Source organism: Gymnoscopelus braueri, assembly GCF_963280865.1.
Source record: "Gymnoscopelus braueri genome assembly, chromosome: 12".
Classification (NCBI taxonomy): domain Eukaryota; kingdom Metazoa; phylum Chordata; class Actinopteri; order Myctophiformes; family Myctophidae; genus Gymnoscopelus; species Gymnoscopelus braueri.
In genome coordinates this window covers 27,792,249-27,818,765 of record NC_137614.1, presented here as the reverse complement: position 1 = coordinate 27,818,765, position 26,517 = coordinate 27,792,249, and the positions used below count along the sequence as shown (strand labels likewise).

The 26,517-nt window shown below is 41.5% G+C and overlaps 3 protein-coding genes and 1 pseudogene across 5 annotated transcripts; 3 read left to right on the top strand and 1 right to left on the bottom strand.

Annotated features, from left to right (window-relative positions):
* Positions 1-1,535: 1,535 nt before the first annotated feature.
* On the bottom strand, positions 1,536-2,444 carry LOC308096466 (beta-1,3-galactosyltransferase 2-like; annotated as a pseudogene). The gene has a single exon. The product of its transcript is annotated as a beta-1,3-galactosyltransferase 2-like (transcript).
* A 2,351-nt stretch (positions 2,445-4,795) lies between these two features.
* igfbp6b (insulin-like growth factor binding protein 6b) lies at positions 4,796-9,955 on the top strand. Its single transcript, XM_080444218.1, has 4 exons — positions 4,796-5,750; positions 6,797-6,831; positions 7,478-7,597; positions 8,116-9,955. Exons 1-4 carry the CDS (start codon positions 5,414-5,416, stop codon positions 8,227-8,229), a joined length of 606 nt encoding a protein of 201 aa, XP_080300344.1. The 5' UTR covers positions 4,796-5,413; the 3' UTR covers positions 8,230-9,955.
* A 1,425-nt stretch (positions 9,956-11,380) lies between these two features.
* Positions 11,381-21,214, top strand: pip4k2ca (phosphatidylinositol-5-phosphate 4-kinase, type II, gamma a). Its single transcript, XM_080444214.1, has 10 exons — positions 11,381-11,883; positions 12,842-12,939; positions 13,222-13,318; positions 14,308-14,457; positions 16,735-16,881; positions 17,127-17,165; positions 17,265-17,378; positions 17,728-17,992; positions 18,456-18,559; positions 19,944-21,214. Exons 1-10 carry the CDS (start codon positions 11,725-11,727, stop codon positions 20,022-20,024), a joined length of 1,254 nt encoding a protein of 417 aa, XP_080300340.1. The 5' UTR covers positions 11,381-11,724; the 3' UTR covers positions 20,025-21,214.
* A 1,920-nt stretch (positions 21,215-23,134) lies between these two features.
* ackr5 (atypical chemokine receptor 5) lies at positions 23,135-26,517 on the top strand. Of its 2 annotated transcripts, XR_013934151.1 has the most exons (3): positions 23,135-23,260; positions 23,796-24,996; positions 25,112-26,517. XR_013934151.1 is itself a non-coding variant. In XM_080444216.1 (2 exons), the coding sequence occupies exons 1-2, from the start codon at positions 23,255-23,257 to the stop codon at positions 24,891-24,893; spliced, it is 1,104 nt and encodes a 367-aa protein (XP_080300342.1). In that variant the 5' UTR covers positions 23,135-23,254; the 3' UTR covers positions 24,894-26,517. The 2 variants fall into 2 exon arrangements, 1 of the variants encoding a protein (XP_080300342.1); XM_080444216.1 differs by having other exon boundaries at positions 23,796-26,517.

The window sequence follows — 26,517 nt, the reverse complement described above, 5'->3', positions numbered from 1 at the left end:
TATTTTCACTATTTTCTTTAAATATAATCATTCATTAATTATAATCGAGGATAAAGTTTGAATATTGTGATATTCATTTGTCATATCACCAAGTGCAGTGCACTGCATACTAATTTTCTAAGCCCAGACATCCCTATTTGAAGGTGGCAAGATGCCAACATAAGTCAGCATTGTTTTTGTTTTTATTAGATAAGATTTATTTGTAGGCAATAGGCATGTTATCCTTTCTTCAGATAGGTCAGTGTAGAGACTAGAGAGGGGGCAGAGAGAGAGCAGACATGATGTGAGACAAGACAAGGGTCGGAACATAATTATCAGACCTAACTTTACCCTTCAACTTCTTGTTTATGCCCAAAATGATTGGCTAAATATGTATCTGAGCCCCATTTATAAAATAAATGTAAATATAAAATACTATATATATATATATATATATATATATATATATATATATATATATAACACTGATGATATGTCCCAGGTGCATTCATTTGATGTTTTCTTTATAGATATATATTTGTGCTAATAAAATACTTAATGCAGCAGTAAGTTGTCCATCTCTGTTCCCTGAAGTGTGCAGTCCCTTCCTTATGGAAGGTCCATCCCTTTTTTTGCAATTTATATGCCTGCTAACTAGACTTGCACCTCCGACGTTTTTTTTGGGATGTGCAGGAGTCCAAGGGCCTACTGTACCGGTTACCGCTGCAACAACACTGCTAAGTCAGCATTGTTAGATCAAAATCTGAATACTATTGTGTGTAATTCCTTAATAATAGCCATAGTCATAATATTGATGTTGTATTAGGACCATCACCAATAAAAAAAATCTGCTATAGTGACAACTCTGCCAGCAAGTAGAATTTTCCACTTTTTCCGTGATGTCCTTTTGCAGGTGCTCCTACTAGTCTTGTTAGGAACAAGACTTAGGATTCAGTTCGATTATGGGTAGTCCAATGTCTCTTAATAGTTCTCACTTTCTCCACCTTCTAGCTGCAGATGTAGTATGTCCCGTTACCTATATGATCGTATACGGTGGGTTTTGCCTCGTCCAAGTAAGACATCACTTTACAGGGGTGTACTCACAGATTTTAAATTCTTCAGAAAACATTACAAAAACGAAGGTCTTTACAATAATGCTGAGGGGAGCATAACTTTAAAAAAAAAACACACACACAACTATAAGTGCGACCGGAGGAGGAAGGGGTGCAGGTTTGTTAATTGTTCCATTCTGAAAATGTCCAGGACTATCCGATACCAGTTGTCCATTGTGGGCAGAATTGAGTTTAGCCATCTTCTATAAATAGATCTTTTGCTTGCCGCCAAGAACACCTGCAGTAGCTTTGTATCTCTCGTCTGGTTCAAACATTCAACATGTCCAAGGTACAGGGTCTCATGTTCTCAAATGTAATTGTTTTAAACATGTTTATGGATAGGAAATATATTTATTAACTCTAGGCATGGTTTGCTTAAGAGATCTTATTACTTGGCGCTCTTTCTCTCAAACGCCTGCTCTGATCTTAATGGGACTGTAAGTTCTATGAGGATGATCTTCTTTGCCTCTTCAGACCCCAGTACCACATCCTCCCAGGTCTACCTTCATGCTGCAGGCGGGTCCAGAACTCCAGCATGTCGTTGGGAGAAACCCCGTGGGAGGTGACCAGGCGACTGTACCTGTCAACTGACCAGGGCACTCGTTCGTCGTTGAACTCGTTTGGCAGGGGCTTCGTGGGCTCGATCCCCAGCTTGACCAGGCACATGCCCACGTACATGTCCTCGATGCGGAAGCGCGGAATGCTCAGAGAGGCGCCGTAGGTCTTTACCGCCAGATCCCCAGAGAACACGTAACCGCCCCCCTGAGGGGTAGACGGGGTACGTGTGGCCCGGGTACTCCTCTTCGGATATGTACCACTTGTTGTTTTTGTCTCTGGTGCCCCTGCGGATGCGGCCTGTGTAGTTCATCTCCCCGGGCTTCAGACTGAGCAGCTTGTGGACGAGGTACTCGGTGTTGACAAACACGTCGCTGTCGGTCTTCATGACGAAGCTAGCCCGCGTGGCCACCCAGTTCAGGCCCAACAGGGTCTTTATGGTCAGGTTGTCGAAGGTGTCCAAAAAGTCCTGCTGAAGGTATCGCGATACCTCAGGCTCTTCGACTCCAGGGTCTTCTGCTGCTCGCCTGCCTTCACCCCCAGCAGGAACAGCCAGACGACTCCCTCCAGGCTCTTGTTGCCCCATGTCCGTCGTATGGCGTCCCGGCGATCCACCTGATGAGCCTCGGCGGTTATCAGCAACACCAGGAACGGCGCTGCTTTCCCCTTCGGACATTTGTTCGCCTCGTCAATAATGTAAGGGAACAGCCCAGGGGACAGCGTGTCACTTGAGCCACCCTCCTCTTCACCTTGGCCCGGCGATGGCCCGGTGATGGCCACAAAGGCAAAGATCGACAGTTAGATATATCAAAAACTATACAACATAGGCCTATGTGAAAAAAATGGGAACCTGAGAAGGCTGGGCACCTTTTTTCCCTCTTTTTTTTGGGAAGACTTGAGGTGAATTTTGATAGATGGACTGGGCACTTCATTAGCATCTCTTACACATTCCAAGAGGATGCATCATTAAGTATAAGACTCTCACTCGCTCATGCACAAACGCATGCACGCACGCACACACACACACACACACACACACACACACACACACACACACACACACACACACACACACACACACACACACACACACACACACACACACACACACACACACACACACACACACACACGCCTATTATGACATGTCCAGTATAGGGACGCTAGGGTAAACCTTTGGAGTCTCATATGGCACGGGTGCAGAATTTTTTGTTTTTAAAACAAAATGCCAGACACCAGAGGGTGGTTAAACTTGGTTTAGTAATAACATTTTTGTTCTAAATCTATTCTGCTGAGAAAACTCACAATTATTATAAGATCGAGACTACAGAGCATGTCATGTCAGAGTGACTTCACGTACAGTACACAGTATCCCTGATGCCCACTCTGTTTTGGAAAAATGCAGTACAAATGATACAACTTGAAATGCCAAGTCTCAGAAAAGCAAGAAGCAAGATCAGAAGAGCAAATATCTAAGGAATTACTCAAATAAAAGTAAAGGTATCAGCTACTAAATAAGTGTAGTTCTGCAGTAGTTGTACTTTTACGGTACTTTTCACCTCTGTCCTCAAAAGTAATCGTGCTAATAGTGCTACAGACTGTAAATGTCATAACACAATGTTGATGGAAAGCCAAAAAGCTTCTTCAGTTTGCCTTCTACTCAACAGAATTTGCCTGGCGTTTAAGTTGCAGTAACGTATATCATAATAATATATAATTTGTATCTGTAGTGACAAATGTATATTTACAAGACCTTACCCTTCTTATTTGGCTTATTCGATAAGGGCTTCATGCTAGAACTATGCTTATACAAAACCGTGAATCTAACATTAACGCAACATTTTTACGATGCCAGGTATGACTGAATCAGGGGAGATGGAAGCTAAGAGTTTGTGAAGAAGGGTGGGTGGCTCAGTCTGGGAGTGATCTCTGGAAGATGGCGCCCGTGGAGAAAATCTTAACCGGTTGAGTGGAGAGATGGATTGCATTATTAGCAGTTTGGCACAGAGTGCCTGATGTACATTCCAGCAAGTTCCCCACCTAATTATCCAGTTGATGCCTCCTCCAATGCAAACAACTGGCCAGCAATAACCCCCACTGCCCTCATATTTGAAAATATGATGCAGCCCATATTCTCTGTTAATAGCTGCTGAAAGTGAGACGTTTTAGTGAAACGGACAATGTGTTGGATGTTGAGGTTCTTAGGACTGCAGCACAGATTGTGACAGTGGTCTCACACTGGTCTCTGTTCATATGTAGGCTGGCAAGATCCTGGGTTAGGAGGCAATGTTAAATTAACAGCTCGGCAATGTAAAACATAAACCACAATGGGTTGAGTTTGTAATTTCATGCCTATATTAACAGACATTTCTTTTTAACCACTTAAACCCTATGTGGTTGACTGGAGTCCCTCAGGGCTCTATACTAGTGTCCTTTCTGAAAATAGCAGATATCTGGAAGGTTTCCCCAGAATACGGATGGTGAGTTATATTATGTAGACGGTTTTCTTATATATAATTTCAAAGTCATTGATTGCTTGTTTGATCAATATCACATCTAAATCATTAACTTTGTCTATGCTTTGATGTATTTAGTGTGAAAGATTTGTTGCTCAAAAATACTTTAAAGTGAGTATCTCAGGTGATGATTTCAGTATAGTGCAATGCTAAGGTCACATCTTTGTCATAGAATATAAATGGTTAAAAGTTAATCAAGGTTTATTTTTACACTACCTTGCAGAGGAATTCAAGGAAATGAAATCAAAGGCATAATGCAACATACGTACATTTATAATTGTTACCATGGCAAATCTTCCAGAAAGGTCTGACATTGGTCCACGACTATAACAGAAAGTCTAAGTAGCTATACATGCTTACTCTCTGTGTGCAGGATTGTGCACAATGTGCAGTTAAACATTACTGGAAGAAGGACTAGATGCTTGTGTTGGTATATGACAGGAATGGGTGGGGAAATTTTGATCATTTCTAAAAGGAACATAATCCACCCCCCCCCACTCGCTCTCTCTGCCTCCCTGCCACCTCCCTCACTCCCTCCCTCTCCCTCTCTGTTTCTCTCTCTCTCTGAGTCCCAGCCCCTGAAGCTGAAGGTGTCATAACTGCTCGCTCTCTCTCTCTCTCTCTCTCTCTCTCTCTCTCTCTCTCTCTCTCTCTCGCTCTCTCTCACACTCACACTCACACTCTCACACACACACACACACACACACACACACACACACACACACACACACACACACACACACACACACACACACACACACACACACACACACACACACACACACACACACACACACACACACACTCATACACACTCGCTCCCCCCCTCTCTCTCTCCCTCTCTCTCTCTCTCTCTCTCTCTCTCTCTCTCTCTCTCTCTCTCTCTCTCTCTCTCTCTCTCTCTCTCTCTCTCTCTCTCTCTCTCTCTCTCTCCCTCTCTCTCTCACTCACTCACTCTCACTCTCTATCACCGCCTTTCAGATCTTTAAAAGCTGGTGCTTTGCTGTGTCTCTCTCGATCTCCATTTGTCTTCTCTGGCACTGCAGGGGACTCCTGTCTGCCTCTCGACTCAACCGGCAAAGCACCAAGGAAAGCTATAGACACGGCAAGAAGACTGAGGATAGAGGAAGAGAGAGTGAAAGAGAGAGAGAGAGAGACACTCACACAGAGAGAGAAATATACATCCAGAAATAGCATCAGCCAGATTTAACTGACTGAGAGTGTGGAGAAGACCTGAGACCTGGACAGAAAATGCCTCTAATTTCTAACTTAACAGTAATTGTTTTGTTGCTGATTGCCCACTGCGGATCATGGACTTGGGCAAACCGCTTGGGCCCCTTTAAGGTCTGTCCATCCTGCAGGGATCCACTGGGCGCAGGTCGGCCGCCCAGGGACCATAATGTGGCTGGCAGCACGTCAGTGTTGGCCCAGGGCGAACCCTGTGGTGTGTATACGTTGAGCTGTGCCAAGGGTCTTCGCTGTGTCCCCCCACCCCGGGAGCCCAGTCCCCTCCAGGCTCTGTTGCAGGGACGGGGCTTTTGTGCCAAACACATCAGGACCAGTCCCACCGAGAGGCCCCACCCCACAGGTAAGGAGATATATACACACACACACGTGCATGTACGCACGTATGCGCGTGCGCACGCGCACACGCACGCACGCACGCACACGCACACGCACACGCACACACACGCACACGCACACGCACACGCACACACACACACACACACACACACACACACACACAGTAGACACATGCACAGTTGCACACACCATGCGGACACTCACATTTACACCACAGGTAGCTTTGACATGAACAGCTATGTATTCGGTCTTTAGCAGTAAAAGCTGTCCCAATGTACTGTGTGCTTTTCCTGTTCCCTTACTGTGACGATTGCATAGAGAATAGATCTCTTTTAGTCATTGATGAAAAGAAAGGTGATTGTAAATTTAAAGGTGAGACATGGATTCATGTTTGTGCACCAGAGAAGCTGTAACCTTCATTCCCGCTCTGCAGTGGCTCTGGTGTCATTGTGATACAGTAAGAATATCATTTGAGGGTGTGCTGTAACGTGCTATGACTAAGTGGTCTCAAATACTAACAAACATAACTCTTATCGTTTTTTTCCTGTCATGTATTCAAGGACCTTTTATCAGTTTCTATTTAGGGTGTTGTGCGTATATACAGTGTAGATAGAGGTGTTTGTGCATGAATTAGACACTGTCAGTGTCAAGTATTCATCACTTTGAAAGACAACGTGACTGTGTTCTATTCTGTATGTGAGCGTTTCTTTTGGGGGGGTTGACAATGAATCTGAAACTGTCTCGGCATCACCTACACCTATCTCCTGATCAAGCTGCTTTTTATTGCAATGGTCTCCATCTGCTGTTCAAACGAAGACACTGCGATTCTTCTGAAGATCTGAGCAGGAAATGCGCTCGTGGAAATTAGGTCTCTCGCTTAACTTGTTCTGGCCTGGGTCATTACTTAGTAACGTCTTGTGCATACAAATTTGTCTGTGATTGAAACAGATACATGTAGTAGCGTTTTCACGCGACGTTATTTATGGTTTATTTTAATGGTTATGATGCTGTAATGTAACATTCACATGCCATTGTGTCCTTTGCCCCCAGGTCCCCATCCCTCACATAATGGTGAAATAGAAAAAGTAAGTTTCTGTCTTTTGATCATTATATTACATTCCTTAATGTGTTAAGCAGTTACATATTTCCTTATATCCGAAAAGATGCTAATTCAGAGATGCACAGTAGAAGGCATTTTATATTATATAATCATATTCAGCCAGGTTGTCTCTGATGGAAATGATTGTATATCTAGCTACATTACACAGACATTAGTGTAGCTTCTCTAGAGTGTTGCAGTGCCACGTATATATACAGCTCCAACGCCATGCATTATGGTGCATGATGTGTATGCCGCTATGCGGCAGAACTAATTGAGCATGATGTGCAACAAGAAAGTTTCGACTCGGCCCCAGCCCTCTCACATCTTTCACTTTATGAGGCTGGGTGCACCAGCTCTATGGAAGGGATATTATAAGGGCAGTAATCACTGTGATATTAATGTTGTTCATACTTCATATCATAACATTTTGCTATGTGACACAAAAAAAGCACAGCCATTCATTTCATACCACTCAGTGACCTGAAAAGCAAAAGCCTTGTGTAACAATATGGTTATATAATGGCATCACATTATGTGACATATAGCAATGATCATTTCAAGATTGTGATAATTCTTCTGGCTTTGCCTGTCACTGTCTATGAAGTCACATTCTGAGCTGTTCTTTCCAGGCACCCTGCCGTAAGCTGCTCAACAGTGTCCTGAGGGGTCTTGAACTGACAATCTTCCAGTCTGACCGTGACATCTACATACCTAACTGTGACACTCGTGGATTTTACAGGAAAAAGCAGGTATGATGTAGTGTGTGCCTGTGTGGTTGCCTGAAGACACAGGAGGATTCTTACTGCTGAACGCACAAACATATAGAGCACACGTAATGATTGACATGATAAAAAAAACTTTATTGCACATCGGTTCTGATATGAGATGAGTTTCTCTTTGCTGCACTTGATTTGTGTTACAGTGTCTCTGATAGAGAGTGTGAGAGAGCTGCATTCTACTGCAGCCTTCTATTCAGTGCAGCCAGATTTGTCCATCACCAGAGGGCTCAGAATTACTGACACTCCTCTCTCACTGAGCCTCACAGCTGTGGGCTCAGAGAATCAGTTCTGCGCTATGATGACATATCATTCTCTCTCTCTCTCAATCACTCTCTCTCTCCCAGTCTCTCTCTCCCACTCACTTGTTTGCTTACCATTCTCTAATCTAATTTCATGTCACTGTCTCCTCTCTCCACCTTCTTTAATTTACTCTCTCTCACCTTTCAATCTTGTCTCTCCCCTTCTCTCTCTCTTTTCATCTCACACAGTGCCGCTCTTCCAAGGGTATGCAGCGTGGCCACTGTTGGTGTGTGGACGAGCTTGGCACAGCCCTGCCCTCGCGTGCCAGCGAGGATGGCACTTTACCATGCGACGGGGAGTGAGGGGATGACTCTTTCCCACTGCTTTGAGCCTGGAGGAGGAAGGGGAGGGGGTGGAGGAGGAGCACCACAGGGAGCGGGGGGTAGCTTTAGCTTGTGCTAGACACTGCCTGGGCAGGAGGTAGCAGGGATTAAACCACTTCCTGTGGAAATAGTACCACAACTAACGTTAATGTCTGCTCTAGAAATGTAACACAAATACAGTACAGCACAGTAAGCAACAATAACATCTGCCTGAATGTTCAATGGTTGCAGCGGAGTCCTCTGTGTCTTTCAGTGTGACAATGCTGTTATGCTCACATTAACGCTCCATGAACTGCCTCAACTTTACTGCTCCGAATGATCTCTATATTATTTCCCTAGCTCTTGTCCTGGCTTTGTGGTAGAATTTGATTTCCTTCTTAAGCTTAATTTCTACTACATCACATGATGTGTGTCGCTCGCCAAAAATAACTGATCTAGCGGAAAACAAATTAGTTGTTTGCGGCAATCGACACAATCGTGTGACAAAGTATCAGTTAAGCTTGAAGATAGCTGACACTGCCTGTGTTTGTTCTGATCTCAGTGGGCTGAAATACTGTTACGCTGGTGATGTGACACAAATGTTTGGGGAAAAAAATGTGTCTCCCTCACCGTCCTCTCTCCCTCTCTCCAAAGATACACTGACATCTCTATACTTCATTGACTGAGTATTTTTTTTCTATTAATTTATTTTGGAGTATGTATTTCCATACAGTTCTGCTTGAATTCTACATCCCTACAGTATCTTATACATGTACTGAGTCAGAAAACAAAAGTCATATGAATACAATCTAGGATGCGTCTTTCAATTTTATTTGTCCAAATGGCTCTGACTGCTTATTAGTTGATTGTTTGTACATATGTTGGAATTTTGTGGTTGACTGTGTGTTTTCTGAAGTGGCTGACAAAACGCTTATGGCTGTTACCCTTTTCAAGAAGTTGTAAGGCATATTTTTATACACGTCAATATAATATTTTATATATGAATTGTTGGTTTATTTAATGAACTACAGTACAATGCCATGTATTTTTATATTGTCAGCAGTTTCTTATTTAAAGACAGAGATTATTTTTATTTCACATTAGAGAGAAGTGTTGTGCTTCAGAAGCACCGTCATGGTCAAAATCATCACACTCACCAGAGCTATTCAACTGCTGTACATCTTATGTTGTTCTTTCTTATTATTTATATTTTTGTTTATTTTGAATTTGGAAGGTCCATGTTACTATTATGTTTTATTTTTGGCACATTGTATACAAATTCTAAGTTTAACTGTGGGGGTGGGATTGGAATGATCAAATTTGTTATAGTTATAGTACGTCTTCCCCAAGTCCTTGCAAAAGTCATAAAATTGTGTGCTAAAAAATGTGATTAGAATTTATCTATTTCTGACCAATGTTGTGCCAATGTGTGTGCCGTGATGGTAGGTCCATGCACAAAGGACCTGTAAGATTTGCAATGATTAAAATAAAACATAATGATAATAAAAATGGAGAATAATAAAAAACATATATTAATATAACAACTTTTTCTTGAGTGTTATTTTCCCCATGAAGCTTGATTCAAACCTTAGTATAAATACAAGCAACAAATGTAAAATAAATAATATTGCAATGATGATGCACTTACATGATATTACAAGGATGCTCAGTAAGGAGGTGGCAGGGGAAAATAATGGTGATGAAAATAGTGGTGGTCTTGAAGATGATGACAATAAACAATATTACATTAGTGGCAATCCCCTTACTTACAAGTGCATATGGAATACAGTAATTGCAAAAATACTGACCCCAAAAAGAGATAATAAAAAATAAGTCATTGCTTCTGCACTGTACATATTTGATGCAATGCTTTAATGCTTATCATTTTACCATGTCTATAAGAATGACTTTAGCAGTCACAGTAAAGTCAATTAGTTCTCAGCCCTGAAATAGAAATTAATAGGCACATTAGTGTCATGCAGATTTTCTGCCATTACTGGGGGCATAAAGGATAATTTTCTCCAGCATCTCCACAGGGAGACTCAGTACATGCCTGTTTCCAAGGTAACAGCATAGAATATCCAATATGTCCATGCATATGAAATTTGAAATGCAGGTCTCGCAGAAAATGCAAACGAAACCTGATCCTGTATTATCACAGCACCACACATGTCCTACTTCTCTATCTAGGGTGGTTATATTAGCTATTCTTGGAGATTCTGTTCTGAGCATGGAGCTATAGGCAATCATGTGGCCTTTGTAATACACAATAATACCAAAACATTCTCCCACATCCAACAATTACCATATTATGACCATTAGGTGAAGTGAAAAGAAACCACATCTTCTTAGCAGAATGATTACATCATGCTATTAAGCTGCAGGTAGATTCAGAATAACTAATATTACCTGTGCAAAAGTTTTTGAAAATATCTAGATATATTAAAGCATTCAAATAAAACATTGCCTATCAGAACAACTGAGGAAAGAGGAAGTTTCTAAACTGTTGTCTGTGCAATAGAATATAATAGAACCAAATAGTTGACTTGAGCGGTAGAAGTAAGCTTATTAGCAGTTGGCACGTTATCACAAGGAGTATGGCATCACATGTATCAGGTGATGTATCAAGTTGTGTGAAACAAAGTATCCACCCATCTGAGAGCAGCTGATGCAAAAGTAACGCATCTATTTGTCCTCGACCCACGTGGTCGACACAGGTTGGCTGGACCAAGGGGGCGGTGGTCAGTGTTGCCATGTCTGCCTATTATAAGGGACATTGGGCTTGTTTTTCAGTAAAGTTGCTTGTAAATATTGCCGGTTGCGTTTTTTTCAAGTGTAATTATTTGGGCTTGCTTCCATTTTTTTTTCATCATTGTTTAAATCAGTTCTCAAACATTTGCATCATGTCAAGGACGCCCAAATTAATGCATTTCTCTGCAGACCCCCCATCTGAAAAGATATTTTATTTTCAAATATATTCCAAATATATATATTTTTTCTTTTCAAGATCTTTTTGAAAATAGCAGATCTTGTAGATATGCTATTTTCAAATAGCCAATAAAGTGCTCATGTGGCTCTTAGTGCTTCTTGCTTATTAGACCTGGTTGCTTATTTCTCTCGCAAAGTCTGGCAATACTGGCGGTGGTGGAGGTGGGCTTATTATTACTGCAAGGTTGACAAGAGCTTATAGTTTACAGATTTGCTCCACACACGGCACACACGCATGAATGATAATCACAAATGATGATTCATCGGGTCCACTACTAGAATATGGCTTAGAAAAGTTGCCCAAAAAGTATAGCAGCTGGACACCGCGGGGGGCGGGGTGGCGAGACGTATTGGAACGCGTCCGGTGACCTTTGGCTGCCCAGTGGCTACGAAGAAAGCAGGGAAGTGGAGAGAGAGAGTGACAGTTCATTAGCTTGTTAGCTTCTTAGCTAGTAACACCGCTTCACCTTCATTCCCCCCACGTCGAAGGGACGGTGTGTTGTTGTCATGGCGTCCCTCGGTAACTCGGGGGCTGTGTCGAGTCCAATGGTGGTATTGGCCCCGAAAACGAAGACGAAAAAGAAGCATTTCGTGCAGCAGAAGGTGAAAGTGTTCCGTGCCAGCGACCCGGTCCTCAGTGTGTTCATGTGGGGCGTGAATCATTCGGTGAGTCGCTTTGCTAGCACTGTCTCTGTTGTGTGAGCTAGCTTTGGTCCATAGCGTTGGAAGTAGTTCTCCTTAACGCTATGGTACTTTGTAGCCGTTGTCCGCACACCCCCGGTAGCGCAGGCTGCGCATCCTCTCGTCTTTACTAAAATATAAAAAATACGCTTTCGCTACTCACCAAAACAAAGACTGTTTTAAGATAGTGAAAGCCTACTTTCCTTTGTGGGAACACCCGGAGCCCCCCACCTCACGTCTAAAATACACCTTTTGGCCTGAAAAGAAAATATTTCAACGGAAGGAAAATGTTGTCAATAGAAAAAATCCATTGACCAGATCTGTAGAGGGCGCAGTGGAGTAACTAAAACATTTTTCCCCATCCGGTGAAATATTTTCTTTTCTGACCAAAAGTTGTATTTTAGTTGTATTTTAGACGTGTATTTAGACGTTTAGATACGGGTGTTCCCACTAAGAAAAGTAGGCTTTCAACATCTTAAAACCGTATTTGTTTTGGTGATTAGCGAAAGTGTATTCTTTATTTTTACTACAGACGAGAGGCTGCGCAGCCTGCGCTGCCGGGGGTGTGCGGGCAACGGCTTGAAAGTAACATAGCGTTAAGGAGAACTCCTTCTAACGTTATGGACCAGAGCTAGTTGCGAGCTAAATGCTAATGCTGGCTTTAGCCACCATGCGCGTGTGTTCTAAGTTCAGTTTCGCCCAGACTAACGAATTAAATCCGAAAATGGCAGATCTACAAGCTCACAAGATATATGTTCAGCATGCGACAATGCCGTACGTCCGACGAAGGATAACGTTATTGTGTACACAAGAAGACCCATGACAGACAGAGAAGGGGACTGATGTGAATAGCGTTATGTTTGTACAAAATGCAACCATGGACACATAAATGCAAACAAAGCTAATGATGCCACACGTTATGACTGTCATTTCCTTTCTACAGATCAATGACCTCAACCAGGTTCCCGTTCCTGTCATGTTACTGCCTGACGACTTCAAAGCCAACACCAAGATCAAAGTCAACAATCACCTCTTCAACAAGTATGTCTCAAACATTAAGCCTTGATTGTTGCAGTTTGCATTGGATGTGTAGTAAGCTATGCAGACTTTTAGATTACCTGTGCTAGATGTACTTTTGGGAAAGCCACACCTGCAGCACTAATGCAAAGAATCCTCTCATCTGTACACCCTGAAACTTAAAATGTGCGTTCATATTTGTGAATGAGGAAACATAAACCTGTTTGTGTGCATGCCTGTGTGCCGATGCGACAACAAAATGCAACCACCATCTCACAACTATCTCCACCCTTTCCCTTTTTACAGAGAGAACCTTCCTGGACATTTTAAGTTCAAAGAATATTGTCCTCTGGTGTTCCGCAATCTAAGGGAGCGTTTTGGAATTGAGGATCTGGACTATCAGGTGTGTAAATTATGCACAGTCAAATTAGGGTGACCATATATTCAGCCCCTCAAACCGGGACCCTTAAATCGATGCGTGTATTTGTCGTGAACGCGCAACACGTATACACACCTAAGGTGTCGCATACAGGCAATGATTGATTGACAAACATCAGCCTCAGCATTGAATTCAGACACGCAATGCATCTGTTGATGTTTTCTGATTTATTAGGTGAGCATGTTTACATGAACAGAACATGATAAACGTCTACACAACCACTGAAAACAACTATTATTATTTTAATTCTGTCAAAAACCGAGACAATTTTGTAGTGAATGTTGAAAACCGGGACATATTAGTGTTTTAAAGATATTTGTCGGGATACGCAGGCCAAACCGGGACGTCTGGCCACCATAAGTTAAATGCAATTATATCTTTGTTGGAGGAATGCCATAGAGTACATTATGTTGGCATCCCTTGGTTGTAATGGCGAGAAGCGGTATCTTCTAGGGAAGGGTTGGGTGACGTTTTTGTGCACGAGATCTACTTACTTACTGTAGATGTTTTATATGGCTAGTGAGATCTATCATCACCTTGCAATGTGAATGGATGTTTTTGTCTGGATTTTCAGATTACAAATACCCTCTCGAGATTGACCGGTCCATCTTAAAGACACGATTATCCCCACTTACGTTAGGTTTAGGGTTAGGTAAGCGGGGAACATAGAACCTGCATACATTGTAATTTAGTGTGTGCCATTTTCTGGCAACTTCATTGGAAGGAGATGGATAGTGCTAGTGTTTGCGTGTCAAATTCTTAAGTCTCACTCAATCAACTGCAGAGTAAAAGCAGCTGAACATGAATTCTCGAATCTCAATTGGTTCATTGTACAGATAGTGCACAGCCTCTGCAGTGGATTGTTTTTATTTTTCACACATTCACATAGCAATTCTGACTTTGAAGGATCCCAACTCTAACCTGTGTGTTCTTGGACTTGTCTCCTACCTTAGGTGTCGTTGACCCGCAGCGTCCCTTTAAGGAGTACAGACGTACAGGGAGAAGGACTGCTCTTCAACTCCTATGACCGCACGCTGGTTGTCAAGCAGATCTCCAGTGAAGATGTCGCAGACATGCATGGCATCTTGTCTGAGTACCACCAGGTAAGAGCTGGTGTTTTTTCATGGCCTATATTTTTATTTGAGATTTGCAGCTTAGACAAGTGGGGATATCCATGATCAAGCAATACTCAAAATCTTCATACCATGGTATTTTTTTACAGCCCTACTTCCGTATTTGAAATCTTAACCAAACGAGAAAATAGTTACCGTGTCAATTGTCACAAAGCTGTAAAAAGAATCATTGAAGGGTTTTTAGGAAATGGGGATAACAAGGTGGCCCGGGCAAAAGGCAATCCCTGTCTGACTCTTTGGGAAACCAGGCTATTATTAAACATATCCTGTTGTATGTTGAAGCCACGTAATTTCCTCTTCCATCCTTGTCCATGTAGTATTGTAGTGTTGTGCTTCCAAAATACTTCTGTGACATTTGTTTGAACCTTTTTACAAAGACACATGATCGAGAACTGTCGCTGTATAGGTCTAATTTGAACATACAGTATGCTGAGGGAAGCAATATTGTTAGTGAGGTGAGTGGAACACACAAATATCACAAGAATACTTGTGTTTCAACCTCTAAACTGAAAGTATAGCATTGTGTAGTAATGGGTTTACACTGTGTTTTAGCCAAGGTAGTTCTCTGTTAGCATAGCATTAGTAGTTGTGTAGATGCAGTGGAAAAAACAAACAAATGTGACAGAATTATTCAAAATCAAGGTTCATGCAAATCTCAAATGATGCCTTTTTGATGGTCTCGAACGTGTGCAAAAGAAAAGCGTGAACTGAAATAGCTTTACTTTATTTTCTGAATTATCTTAATTCTATTATTATTATCTCTCAACTAAGCTTGTCTGTTTGGTATAGGTGCTCTTAATCCACCAAACCTGCAACCTAGTCTGTATTGCATGTACTGTACTTGTGGTGACCCAAAGAACCGAGTCTTGCTTCAGACAAACATCCCCAAGAAGTAGATTTTCGGTCGCCTTGAAACTCTGATTGGAATGTGTGGCCTATGGTATGATGGCCTGCATAAAACTGTGGGAGTGGGATGAGAAAATGGTAGCTCTGTTGAAGAAGGATTGTCAACTCGCTTGGTGCTGAATGAGTACATTGTTATCAAAGCTTCTGGGTTTTGTACAGATTCTTGGGGGGGGTGTTAGCATTTTTTATTTTGCATTCATATTTATTCATTGCAATGGACTATTTCTTGGATACCGTTCTGAAATATTAATTCTATACACTCGAAGGCCTTTGTTTAGATCAGTAGGGCTGTCATGATCATTTCAACTGATGATTAATTGTCAAACAAATTATTGCGATGAATTATTTAATTGTGTTTTGACATTAACATTGGAACATTTGTTTGCCTTTTAGGCTTGTAAACAAATTGCACAGGTCAGATATGACAAATAACTTAAATATAATACAGCCTATTACTGAAATATACAAAGAAAATGACTGACAATATCCAGCACATTCTAAATAAATACTGTACTGCTATTTAGGAACTTTGTGAAACTTCATGAACAATTTTCAACAGCAAACGATTTTGACGATAATCAAATTAATTGTAATAAGCTCAAATAATTGCGATCAGGTGATTATGTGATAATTGTGACAGGACTACCTATCAGTATTGAAGTTGCAATATTTTTTTATAATTATATTGTCAACCAGTTTTATTTCATTGATCAATGATCATTTATTTCATTGATCATTGAAAAAGTATTAGTCTAAATATCAGGAGCTTCGTCAGGCCCAAACTAGGCACATCATTATTTATTCACATCATAATGAATATGCGATGGCTGTTGCATCTGCCATATCCTGAGGGAGTTATTAACACAACTACCTTACATACATACATGTGCAGAGTGTCACTTTGTCACACGCAGAACACAAATGTAAAAAATACGCAATGGGAGTTAAAATTAAAAATAAGTGTAAAGCATTGTTCCGTCCCATAAAGCGTTGCATCTTCTATTAGCATTCTGGCCAGAGCGTTCCATGGTATACTGAACGAGGTCAGCCTGAAGTGAGTGTCTCTTTTAATAGATTGCTATAGCAAATCTTCAACAGGGCTAAATGCCTAACATGGATAGACAGTCAGTAATTGGTTCCTGTCTGCATATGTGCTCTTCAGTTTTTCTCATTCAACTTCAAATGAAAGAGGAAGAGACATTTGAATGTTGTAATACCTCTACATATGTTAATTATAATAGGCACATATTACATTTTCTCAATAGTGACAATTACAGCGCACACCGCACAGAGATTGATGTGGTGAGTACAGCATTGATTGATTGACCATTTTCTTTGCAGCACATTGTGAAGTGTCATGGCAGCACCCTGCTGCCCCAGTTCCTGGGTATGTACCGGGTCAGTGTGGACAGTGAGGAGACCTATCTGATTGTCATGAGGAACATGTTCAGCCACAGATTAGTGGTGCACAGGAAGTATGACCTGAAGGTGAGGAAGAAACACAAAGTGTCATTAGTCATTCAGAAAACATAGGAGGAAGTTGCATGATTACTGCCCTCAAACTTGTTACTGCAATGTGAGGGATCAAACGGAAATCCATATTAATCACCTATCGGTTATAGCATAGCACACAAAGACATAACATTGTATGTGGTAACAGTCATCAAAGTATTTCATATTGTATGTGGGCAGAACCTACAAGTCTGAATATTTAAACAAAATTGTTTTTGCAGGGCTCTCTGGTGTCTCGTGAAGCGAGTGACAAAGAAAGGGTAAAACATATGTCTTGAATGTTTTTCTTTTCTTTTCATGCCACTGTATTTGCATTTAGCTATCTTCCTTATGCCATATCTGCTAAATCTATACCTCAGGGAAAAGATCTTCCTACCTACAAGGACAAGGACTTTAGGAACAACATGCAGAAGGTGTATGTAACAGAGGAGCAGAAAGATAAATTCATGGAGAAGCTCAACAGAGATGTGGAGGTGGGTGACCTCTTTGCACATGCTGAATGGAACATTCCGCTGTTGTTGCAAACTTCGGCCACATAGTGGCAGCATCAACTTAAGCCATGTCTTTACTGCAGCACTTCTTCTGTGTTGCCATTTTGACATCAGATGACATTTCTTTAGAATGTTTTGTAGTCATGTGACCATCACATTTCCCCCTTCTAATTAACTGGCAAGTAAACGTTTAATAGATTTTTAAATGTTAAATTATGTTTTATTTGTGTGTGTGTGTGTGTGTGTGTGTCATGTTGATATGGTAATTTTCTCTAATACGTTGCCTCAATGGGATAAATAAAGTAGGCTGGTACCCATTTCTTCTTCTCAGTTCCTATCGAAGTTGAAGATCATGGACTACAGCCTTCTCCTGGGCCTCCACGACTTAGGCCGGGCTGAGCGGGAGGAGGAGGAAGGTGATGAGCCCTCCAATGAGGAGGACCTGGAGCCAGAGAACGGCCTAACGGCAGGCCCTACGGTGGGCTCCTATGGCACCTCTCCTGAGGGCATCGCCGGTTACATGTCCTCCTGCAAACCACTTGGACCCGGGGAGTTTGACCCCTACGTGGATGTGTATGCCATTAGGAGTGCCCCAGGTGTGTACTTGGTTTAGGCCAAGACATTATAGTTAGTTATTTTCAACTAAAACACATTTTTGTATGTTGTTTTTAGTTTGACACAGCCTTTCAATCAAATATAACTGAGCCTTTAGGGTTCACCAGAAGCTAAACTTTAGCAAATCAATTTAGCTTACAGCATTGCAAACACGACAACTTCCCAGGGTACTGCAGGTTTTCCATCCAGGTTTTCCATCCTACCAAGATGTTAATTGCATTCACCTGGTGTACTTTTAAGTCTAGCGGTCAGGGACTAGTTGGACCTAGTAGGAGGGAAAAGCAGCAGTGCCAGTGGTCCAGAGCGAGTTGCAGTATCATTACCCAGGCAGATAAGGATGTTCATAGTTAGTGGGAGTTCTTTTTAATAATACAAGAGGTTTTCCAGTGTGCAGTTTGCATGAACTCTGTAACCCATATGTTTTGTCTTTGATGTCATTGTCAGGAGCTCCTCAGAGGGAGGTGTACTTCATGGGTCTTATTGACGTCCTTACTATGTATGATACCAAGAAGAAAGCTGCACACGCAGCTAAAACTGTCAAACACGGGGTGAGTAACAGGATAGGAAGGCTGAAGGTGAATGGATGGCTGTCAAAATGTTCATCTGTACCTCATAGGAAGATCCTTAGTGTTAATTTAACTCAACAAGAATTCACAAATTCGGTAATTTGCCAAATCCATGGTTTTGTTCAAACCTCAGGTTTTTATTAATTTTTTGGTGCATAAATTAACTACTGTATATTGGACATTTGCAATTATTGACAATCTTGCAAGAGTAGTTTTACAAGTGATATGCAAAGTTGATATTTAATTTCAAACATGTAATCATAGTGCATCATCATAGGTTATTCAGAGCTCTACTTTAGAAATGGCATTCTAACAACCAATGGTGGACGATGACATAGTTATTATTGTTGGAACATAGATTTGTTTGAACAATCATTTTCTATGTTGTCTGCCGTGTTAAATCAACAATAAGCCAATTGAGGACTCTATTATTTCACCCACCCCTTGTTGGTCCCACCTACATTTGTCAACCCTTTACTGGGTGTATTTCAGACCTATTGTGACGAGACTTAAAGGGCAAGACCATTTTGGTAGAGGTTTGGGTTGTGTAGTTACCTTGCCATGATGTAACTCCAAAGGTTGGCAAGAAATAAAAAATAATTGCTCCATTGATTAGAAATTGATAATTCAAAATATGCTCCTCATTGACTTACATTGTACGGTAAAACAGCTCTCAAAGTCACTCTTTTAGCACATAAACGAACGCAAACAAAGTTGATTCAGACAATATAGAAGATCACCAAACCCTGTACTGTTTTTTTTTAAATAAAAATGTCAACTTCCTGTTGATTTTGCCATTTTTAATAAGTAGAAAACCTGCAGATCCGGATCCAGATCTTCAAATAGTAAAACCATTTTTATTAAAAACTGTACTGGGTTTGGTGATGCTCTATATTGCCTGAATCAGCTATGTTTGGGTTCATTTATGTGCTAAAAGAGTGACTTTGAGAGCTGTTTTACCGTACAATGTAAGTCAATGAGGAGCATATTTTGAATTATCAATTTCTAATCAATGGAGCAATTATTTTTTATTTCTTGCCCACCTTTGGGGTTACATCATGGCAAGGTAACTACACAACCCAAACCTCTACCAAAGTGGTCTTACCCTTTAAAGTTGAACCGCTTTAATCTAAAAATTGCCCTCTCCCGTGAGATTTGCTTTGGGAACAGCTGGATCCCAATGCAGGACTTGTGTATTTTTACACTGTTGTATATTGCTACTTTTACTTCAGTCAGAGATCTGAATACTTCTTCCACCGCTGGAAAGGTGAGCCTTCGATGTTTTGCTTTCATGATGAAATTGATGCTGTCAATGTTCAATCTATTGCTCTTTGTGTGTCTGCTCTTTCCTTGGTGTCTTTCCCAGGCTGGTGCTGAGATCTCTACAGTCCACCCTGAACAGTATGCCAAAAGATTTCGTGAATTCATCTCAAACATCTTTGCATAGCGGAACACTACTTTACGCTAAAACTACAACTGCCATCGATCAGCACGACTTCCAACTGAGATTTCAGAGGTTGTCCGTCTTGCTCTTCCTTTGTTGTTTTGTGATGTTCTATTTGGCCATTGACCAAAAACATAGAGAAAGTATGCACATGCAGATAATTTCTAATGAATTTGGTGATCTGAGATGAGACTACTTCCATTGTAATATGTAATATGATGTACTACTTTTTGAGGCATATATTTATTTTTAAGATGTGTATGGTGAATTTCATATTGATAATAAGCACTCTTAACCAACTGACTTTTTGGAACAAAAGGGTACTATGACGCAGACAGCTGCTGATCTGTGTTCATCAAAGTAATCGGACCTGAATCAGACTTAATTACTTTTGGAATTAATTCAGTGATATTGTTCCGGTTTCCTAGCTATGAGCTAAGCTTAACGATGAATTAGTCATGTTTCTTTTGCAAAATTATGTTCCAGGTGTAACGCTAGAAATAAGATTCAATTGTTTGCGAAAGAATATGTTTGTTTGCTTTGCGGGTCTGGAGTGCCAAACGTGTGGGGTCAAAGTTTTATTTACTTTATCAAAAGAGTTCTGACATTGGTCATAACAAAACGCCCATTTTCATATATAGACTGACTGGGTTTAGCTCAGTTGAGCAAGACTGCCAGTCATTCACAGACCAGTAATAACCAGTTTAGACTTTTTGGTTAAATGGACAATGTGAATAAAGGGGATTTGATCTGTACATTGAGATCAAAGCACTTTCTAAACATAAGGCCAGACTGTATTATTCTGAACACTCCATTTGTTTATTTGGAATGCTGCAGTATTTTGTGCATCCGAATAACTTACATGAATCATTGTAAAACATTATAGGAGACAGAATACAATCCTAAGTAGTAATAGATTTATCTATTTTCACTGTATTGTGATGATATTTGAGAAGACTCCATAGTGATAGCTTAAGTATGTTATAATTGATAGAAAATAACACTACATTACAGCAGCTTTATGCAGTTAGCCTTAAAAGAAGTGACTGAGTTACAATAGAGCATTCCAATACACTGGAAAAGGCACAATAGATGTACTCTGTATGATGCCTCGTTAACTTGTGATTGCACATCTTGTATTTTTGCAAGTCAGCTTTTGGACCAAATATATTTTACAAAGATTTTCTGAAAAAGTGTTTGTCTTATTTCTTGTAAGGTGTGTGTTTGACTGTGTGGGAGGTAGAGGAGAGGCCACTAATCACCATTGTTCTCAGTAAAAGATGAAATGACCATTTACACATTGAAATTTAATGCAAGTAGATAAACGCAAAGAGATTGCAAAGAGAATAGTTTGTGCTAGTAGCTGGTGGTTGTGTGTGTGTGGTGTTGTAGATGTATGCTGTAACTCTGAGTCAGAAGCCATGTTTTTGGAGCTGAAGAAACGTGTGCCCCCCACCTTTTGAATTCCCAGACTATTTATTGCCCAGAAAGATAACGCATCCCTTTGAGTGGAGCTTCTGAGACTACATTTAGGTAGTTGAGGAGGGAAAGGGAGATATTCCCATGGGGATGATTAACCCAGCTGATGGCAGCCCAGATGGTTTTGATGAGTGCTCAGGGGTGAGTAGTTAGAAGGGGGGGGATAGTAAGGGGTTAAGTGTTCTGGCCTGGCGGAGATGATGAGTTTTACTTATTTGTGCTGATGCAATAATGATTAATTGTATTAGTTCATTGGCTGCTGTACTGACGCAATAATCATTTCCACAGAACATGCTGGGGCTAAGGGACTGGTTCTGTTTCAAACATTCCCAGAATTTGTAATTCTGCTGACTCTTCCTTCCTGCTGCTATAGGAAAAGCAAGAATTGACTGCCCTTAGAAACAATGGGAACCGAGCAGGATGGACGAGGAGCGGGGTATGGGGTGGAGGTTCTCTGTATGCTACTAAAGCCTGAGTTATACTTCGTTGCATGCTGGTGTTGCGCACCTAAAAAGCCAATCTACAAGATCGGCTAATTTCGCTGCACTACCCCCACATGCAACTAAATAGAAATCAGGCGTGCTGACAATTCGTAGAGGCAGTAAGAACACTGCAAACCAAAACGTACTACATATCCTATTAATCTGCAGCTGTTGTATCATGGTCAACAAATGTTCCTGCATTCTTTCCCTATCGCAGTGACATTAGCCTCATTGATAAACTGCACCAGAAGCAACACACAGCTTTCTGTTTTTCTGTTAACTGTGGTACAGTCACATTTTGTAGTTGAAGGTGATGCAAATCTCAGTCATTTAAATGTAATGGAATACCAAGTAAGGGCCTTTGAACGTGTTAACCAACGAGTGGGTGTTGGAGTCCGCTATCGATGTGGATGTGTGCGTAGGTTAAAGGCCCTGCTTCCTTAGAGAAGTTTGATGTGCCACAGGCTTCCTACCTCATCTACACTCTGCCTGTCACTCATTATTGCTCTGCAGAAGAGGGGGCTTCCTGGTATTGTCCTATGTTATGTGGTGGCTGTTTTCATAATGTTGTCCACTGTGTGCCCACCACACATGCAACTAAAACACAGGTCCTTTAGAGGAAATTCATTGAGGAAATTTGCAACCACTGTGTAAATAGAATGAGTCGGTTCTACAGATCTCTTGGCACTGTAGGATGAAAAAGTAAGTAAGTATGTAACTGAAATGTAAGGCACCTGGATGGGTAGGAATGGTGCATGGGGAAAGGCATTCCAGAAGCAATGAGCAGCAGAATGAAAAATGTTGCTTTATTTTAAGAGTTTTGTTATGTCTGTTCAAAGTCCTTGCATGAGTATTGGGAGAAAATACAACAAGGAAATTGTACAGATTGTAATTCAATAGATCCTCAAGGCCCCAAAACCTAGAACTTTAGTCGCGTGGGCTTTCCTGCTGCTCTGTACCACTCCCCCAAGCCACTGAGGATGTCCTGTTAGATCTCATAAATGTGTGTGTGTGTGTGCGTGCGTGCGACTGTGCGTGTGTGTATATATGGGTGCATGTATGTGTGTGTGTGTTTGTGTGCACATGTGTTAATGAGAGATGGGAGGGAAGAAACGTCAGGCTGCCTGATTGCCCAGATAGTCCAGGACAGCAGAGTTGGTAGAGTTGTCTTGTGCTGATACAGACGCCAAGCTGCTCAGTCCGAGTCAATTAGGCCTTAAGAGGGAACCCTCCCTCTTCATCATTCATCCTCTCCAGTAGACACACCAACACATGGAGGTAATTATGATCAATTTGATGCCTCATATTCAGTTGATGGGGTTTAACTTATAACTACTTTGATAACTTTTTGAATATTACTATGTGACACATTTGTGGAATGTGAACTTAATTTCAGTCCTGGTACTGGATTGTGTATTACATTACTATCCTTTTAGAATCATTGTGTGCTCTGCAACCTCTTTAGAAACTTGCATTGATTGATATTTATCTACTGTAGATTATTGATAGAGATTAAAAAGGGAATGGTACTGAACCCAGTAACAGAGAGCAATTCAGACTTAAGTTATACATTTGAAGCATCGACTCAGTTCCAAACAAGACATCGATATTTTCGTCTCAGCATATTCTCCATAGTTCTAAATGCCTTCTCTGCTTTTATGTGCACTATTATAAGCCACTTAAAATATTCTGGAAACATCATATTTTCATATCCCAGCATGTCTGCCTAGATCCTCCTTTTTGAGCTGCCCAAAAAAAACATTGAAACGGTTTGAGCCAGAGTCTGAAACAATTTCTCTGCTTTTAACCCCAGACCATGTCGATCGAAGAACACATCAACCACTCGTTGGCCTTCTACAACGGCACGCCATGGTTTGTCTACGAGTGCACACTCCACCTCAACGCGGACGCCCGGCGCATTGCACTCTTCCTCCTCTACCTGTTCTTCTTCACAGTGGGCCTTTTGGAAAACGCTGTGGTCGTCTGGGTCAACTGGCGCCGGCGCCACTCTGCCAACGGGGTCCTGTTCTGCATTATCAATGTGAGCCTGTCAGACCTCATGGTGATCATGATCTTGCCCTTCTTTATGATGGAGATGACCGTGGACAAGGTGTGGCTGTGGGGACGCTTCCTCTGCAAGGTCACCAACCTCATTTACGTGGTCAACTTCTACAGCAGCTCCTTCTTCCTGGCCCTCATGACCCTGGAGCGTTACTTGTCCCTGACCAGGCCTTCGTCTCCAACCTGCTTCCCTGTGGTGGGCCGGCGCCGCTGGTTCCTCTGCGGAGGCCTGTGGCTGCTGTCCTTCCTCCTGGCGTTGTTGGAGAATGTTCACGTGGACCTCCTGGAATGGGACGAGCCGGGCTGTTACATGATGCCAGAGCGCAATTACACAGAGTGGTTCGTCGTGGTCTTTTTCTTCTGCCTGGTGTTTCAGTTCCTGGGCCCCGCAGCCGTCATCATCACCTGCAATGTCCTCATAGCACGCGCGGTTCGCACGGCTCCGGATGTGCAGGGCCGGCGGGAAGTATGGCTTGTGCACCTTTACTCGCTGGTGTTTGTGGTGTGCTGGCTGCCGTACCACCTGGTGATGAGCCTGATAATCATAGATGACATAAACCCTTTTGCCTTCAGTTGTAATACACTGGAGGTGCTCTACTTCTCATATAGCGTGGTGCAGTGCCTGTCCCTCTTCCACTGCATCGCCAACCCAATTCTCTACAACTTCCTCAGCAAGAGCTTTCGCAACAACCTGGTCAATACTGTGGTGAACTACATACCCAGAGAGGCAGCTGAGGCTCAGATGGGACCAGGCTCACAGCCTAACGCAGCTGACACAGGGGGAAAAGAGGCCAGGAAGCAGCGGAGGCTAAGTGACATGAGCACCAGTCACTCAGACGTTGGATCATAAGAAAGATGGTGATTTGATGGTAGAATGGGCTTCTACACAAAAACAGTTTCAACTTTCAAGACTTTCTTTAACTGACCAGTGGAAATTCAGTGGCTATTCAGTGGTAATCTGACTTTGGTCTTCTTTCAAAAACACATTATGCTGTTATGTAAGAATGATGGACTCATCAAACACCTTCCAATCATAATACACGTCCTGTTTTTCTTTTCATTTAACAGATCAGTTTCAAACAGTGGAGGAAATGTTTGAAGAATTTTTCACTCCCACAGGAACTCATAGCAACGTTCAGGATCTTATAGCGGAAATGAATTATACTGTAGTAGCAAAGCAGGAATGTAAACATATGCTGTCTGGCCAATGCAAGATAAGACCGGTTCTTTTAACTATTTTGCTGTTTGAAAAGGTGGAAATGTAATGGAAATGGATGGATCATTATTTTTTACTACGTGATCAATAAACGGAGAAACCTTAGCTTACATTATTACATTATCAGATTCTGAATGCTGCTGTGCAACACATACAGCCTGTATCATGCAATAAAAGAACAATAATATTGTTATCCAAGTAACATAATTTGCTGTAGTTGCAGTTCACTATCTCGCTTCTTATTGCTTTGTGAGGAAGTCATGCTAATCCTGTGACTTCCATTTCAGCCCAACAGGGTGAGTTTCTTTCCACTTCTAACAATGTGGACTTGGTGATAAGAAGAGCAAGAACAGGGAAAAGAGTTCAGTTTTCTGTCCACAGATGGCACAATAGGAGGAAGAGACCTGGCATTCGAGAGGTCAAAGATCACACATCTCTGAAAGTGAGAAGTGTGGAATACCATGCGGAATACTGCAAATTCCCCACTGTAATTCTGATGATGCATGAGTTTTTGCAGCATGGGACACTAGAACAGACCACATACAAGCAGTTTGTTTTTACTTGTTAGAACTAGAAACAAGATATAAGTCCAATGTTCATAGTTCTTACTTTAAAAACAAATTTAAAATGAAATGGTTACGGAAATGACATGTATGTAAAAAAGGCATGAATATGATAAATAATAAATCATAATGTGATATGAGGTAAGACACCAAATATATAGTACAGTATATCACAGACTTTAAGTCGCTGAATGGCATATTCTGAAAGCATTCATAATAAGTCTGTAATTTGCTTAGAGTTACTGACATAATTCCTCCAGATATTATGATTGAACTCTATGAGGCTGTGTGAGCCTCCTGAACTTTGCACCTAAACTGCTTTCCTACCTAAACCTTTTATCATTTTCAGTGCAGCCTCCAGTAGATGTATGCTGCCTAATAGGGCCCATGTTATTTGTGCTGAAAAAACTTGTGCCCCCTATTTTTCCAATTCCTAGATGTTTTAGTGCCTAGAAGGTTAATAGGCAGTTAGAATTACCCTTAATAGTCCATTCATAACATAATCTAGATGAGCTAGAGAATTTTTTATGCAACACATTTTTAAATACCCTTTTTTCCTGTCTCTTATGAAAAGTTCATGCTGCTGCTTGTGAGGCCCAATCCTGGCATGCATCAATTACACTCATAGCCTCCCTTGTGGCTAGTAGCAGAATTCCTGGTACAAGAATTGTTATTGTTTCTGTAATAAAGTGGTA

Coding starts and splice junctions, on each gene's coding strand:
- igfbp6b (XM_080444218.1), top strand. CDS start 5,414: ATGCCTCTAATTTCTAACTTAACAGTAATTGTTTTGTTGCTGATTGCC. Junction 5,751..6,796: donor CGAGAGGCCCCACCCCACAG/GTAAGGAGATAT, acceptor CTTTGCCCCCAG/GTCCCCATCCCTCACATAAT. Junction 6,832..7,477: donor ATAATGGTGAAATAGAAAAA/GTAAGTTTCTGT, acceptor TGTTCTTTCCAG/GCACCCTGCCGTAAGCTGCT.
- pip4k2ca (XM_080444214.1), top strand. CDS start 11,725: ATGGCGTCCCTCGGTAACTCGGGGGCTGTGTCGAGTCCAATGGTGGTA. Junction 11,884..12,841: donor TGTGGGGCGTGAATCATTCG/GTGAGTCGCTTT, acceptor TCCTTTCTACAG/ATCAATGACCTCAACCAGGT. Junction 18,560..19,943: donor CTAAAACTGTCAAACACGGG/GTGAGTAACAGG, acceptor TGTCTTTCCCAG/GCTGGTGCTGAGATCTCTAC.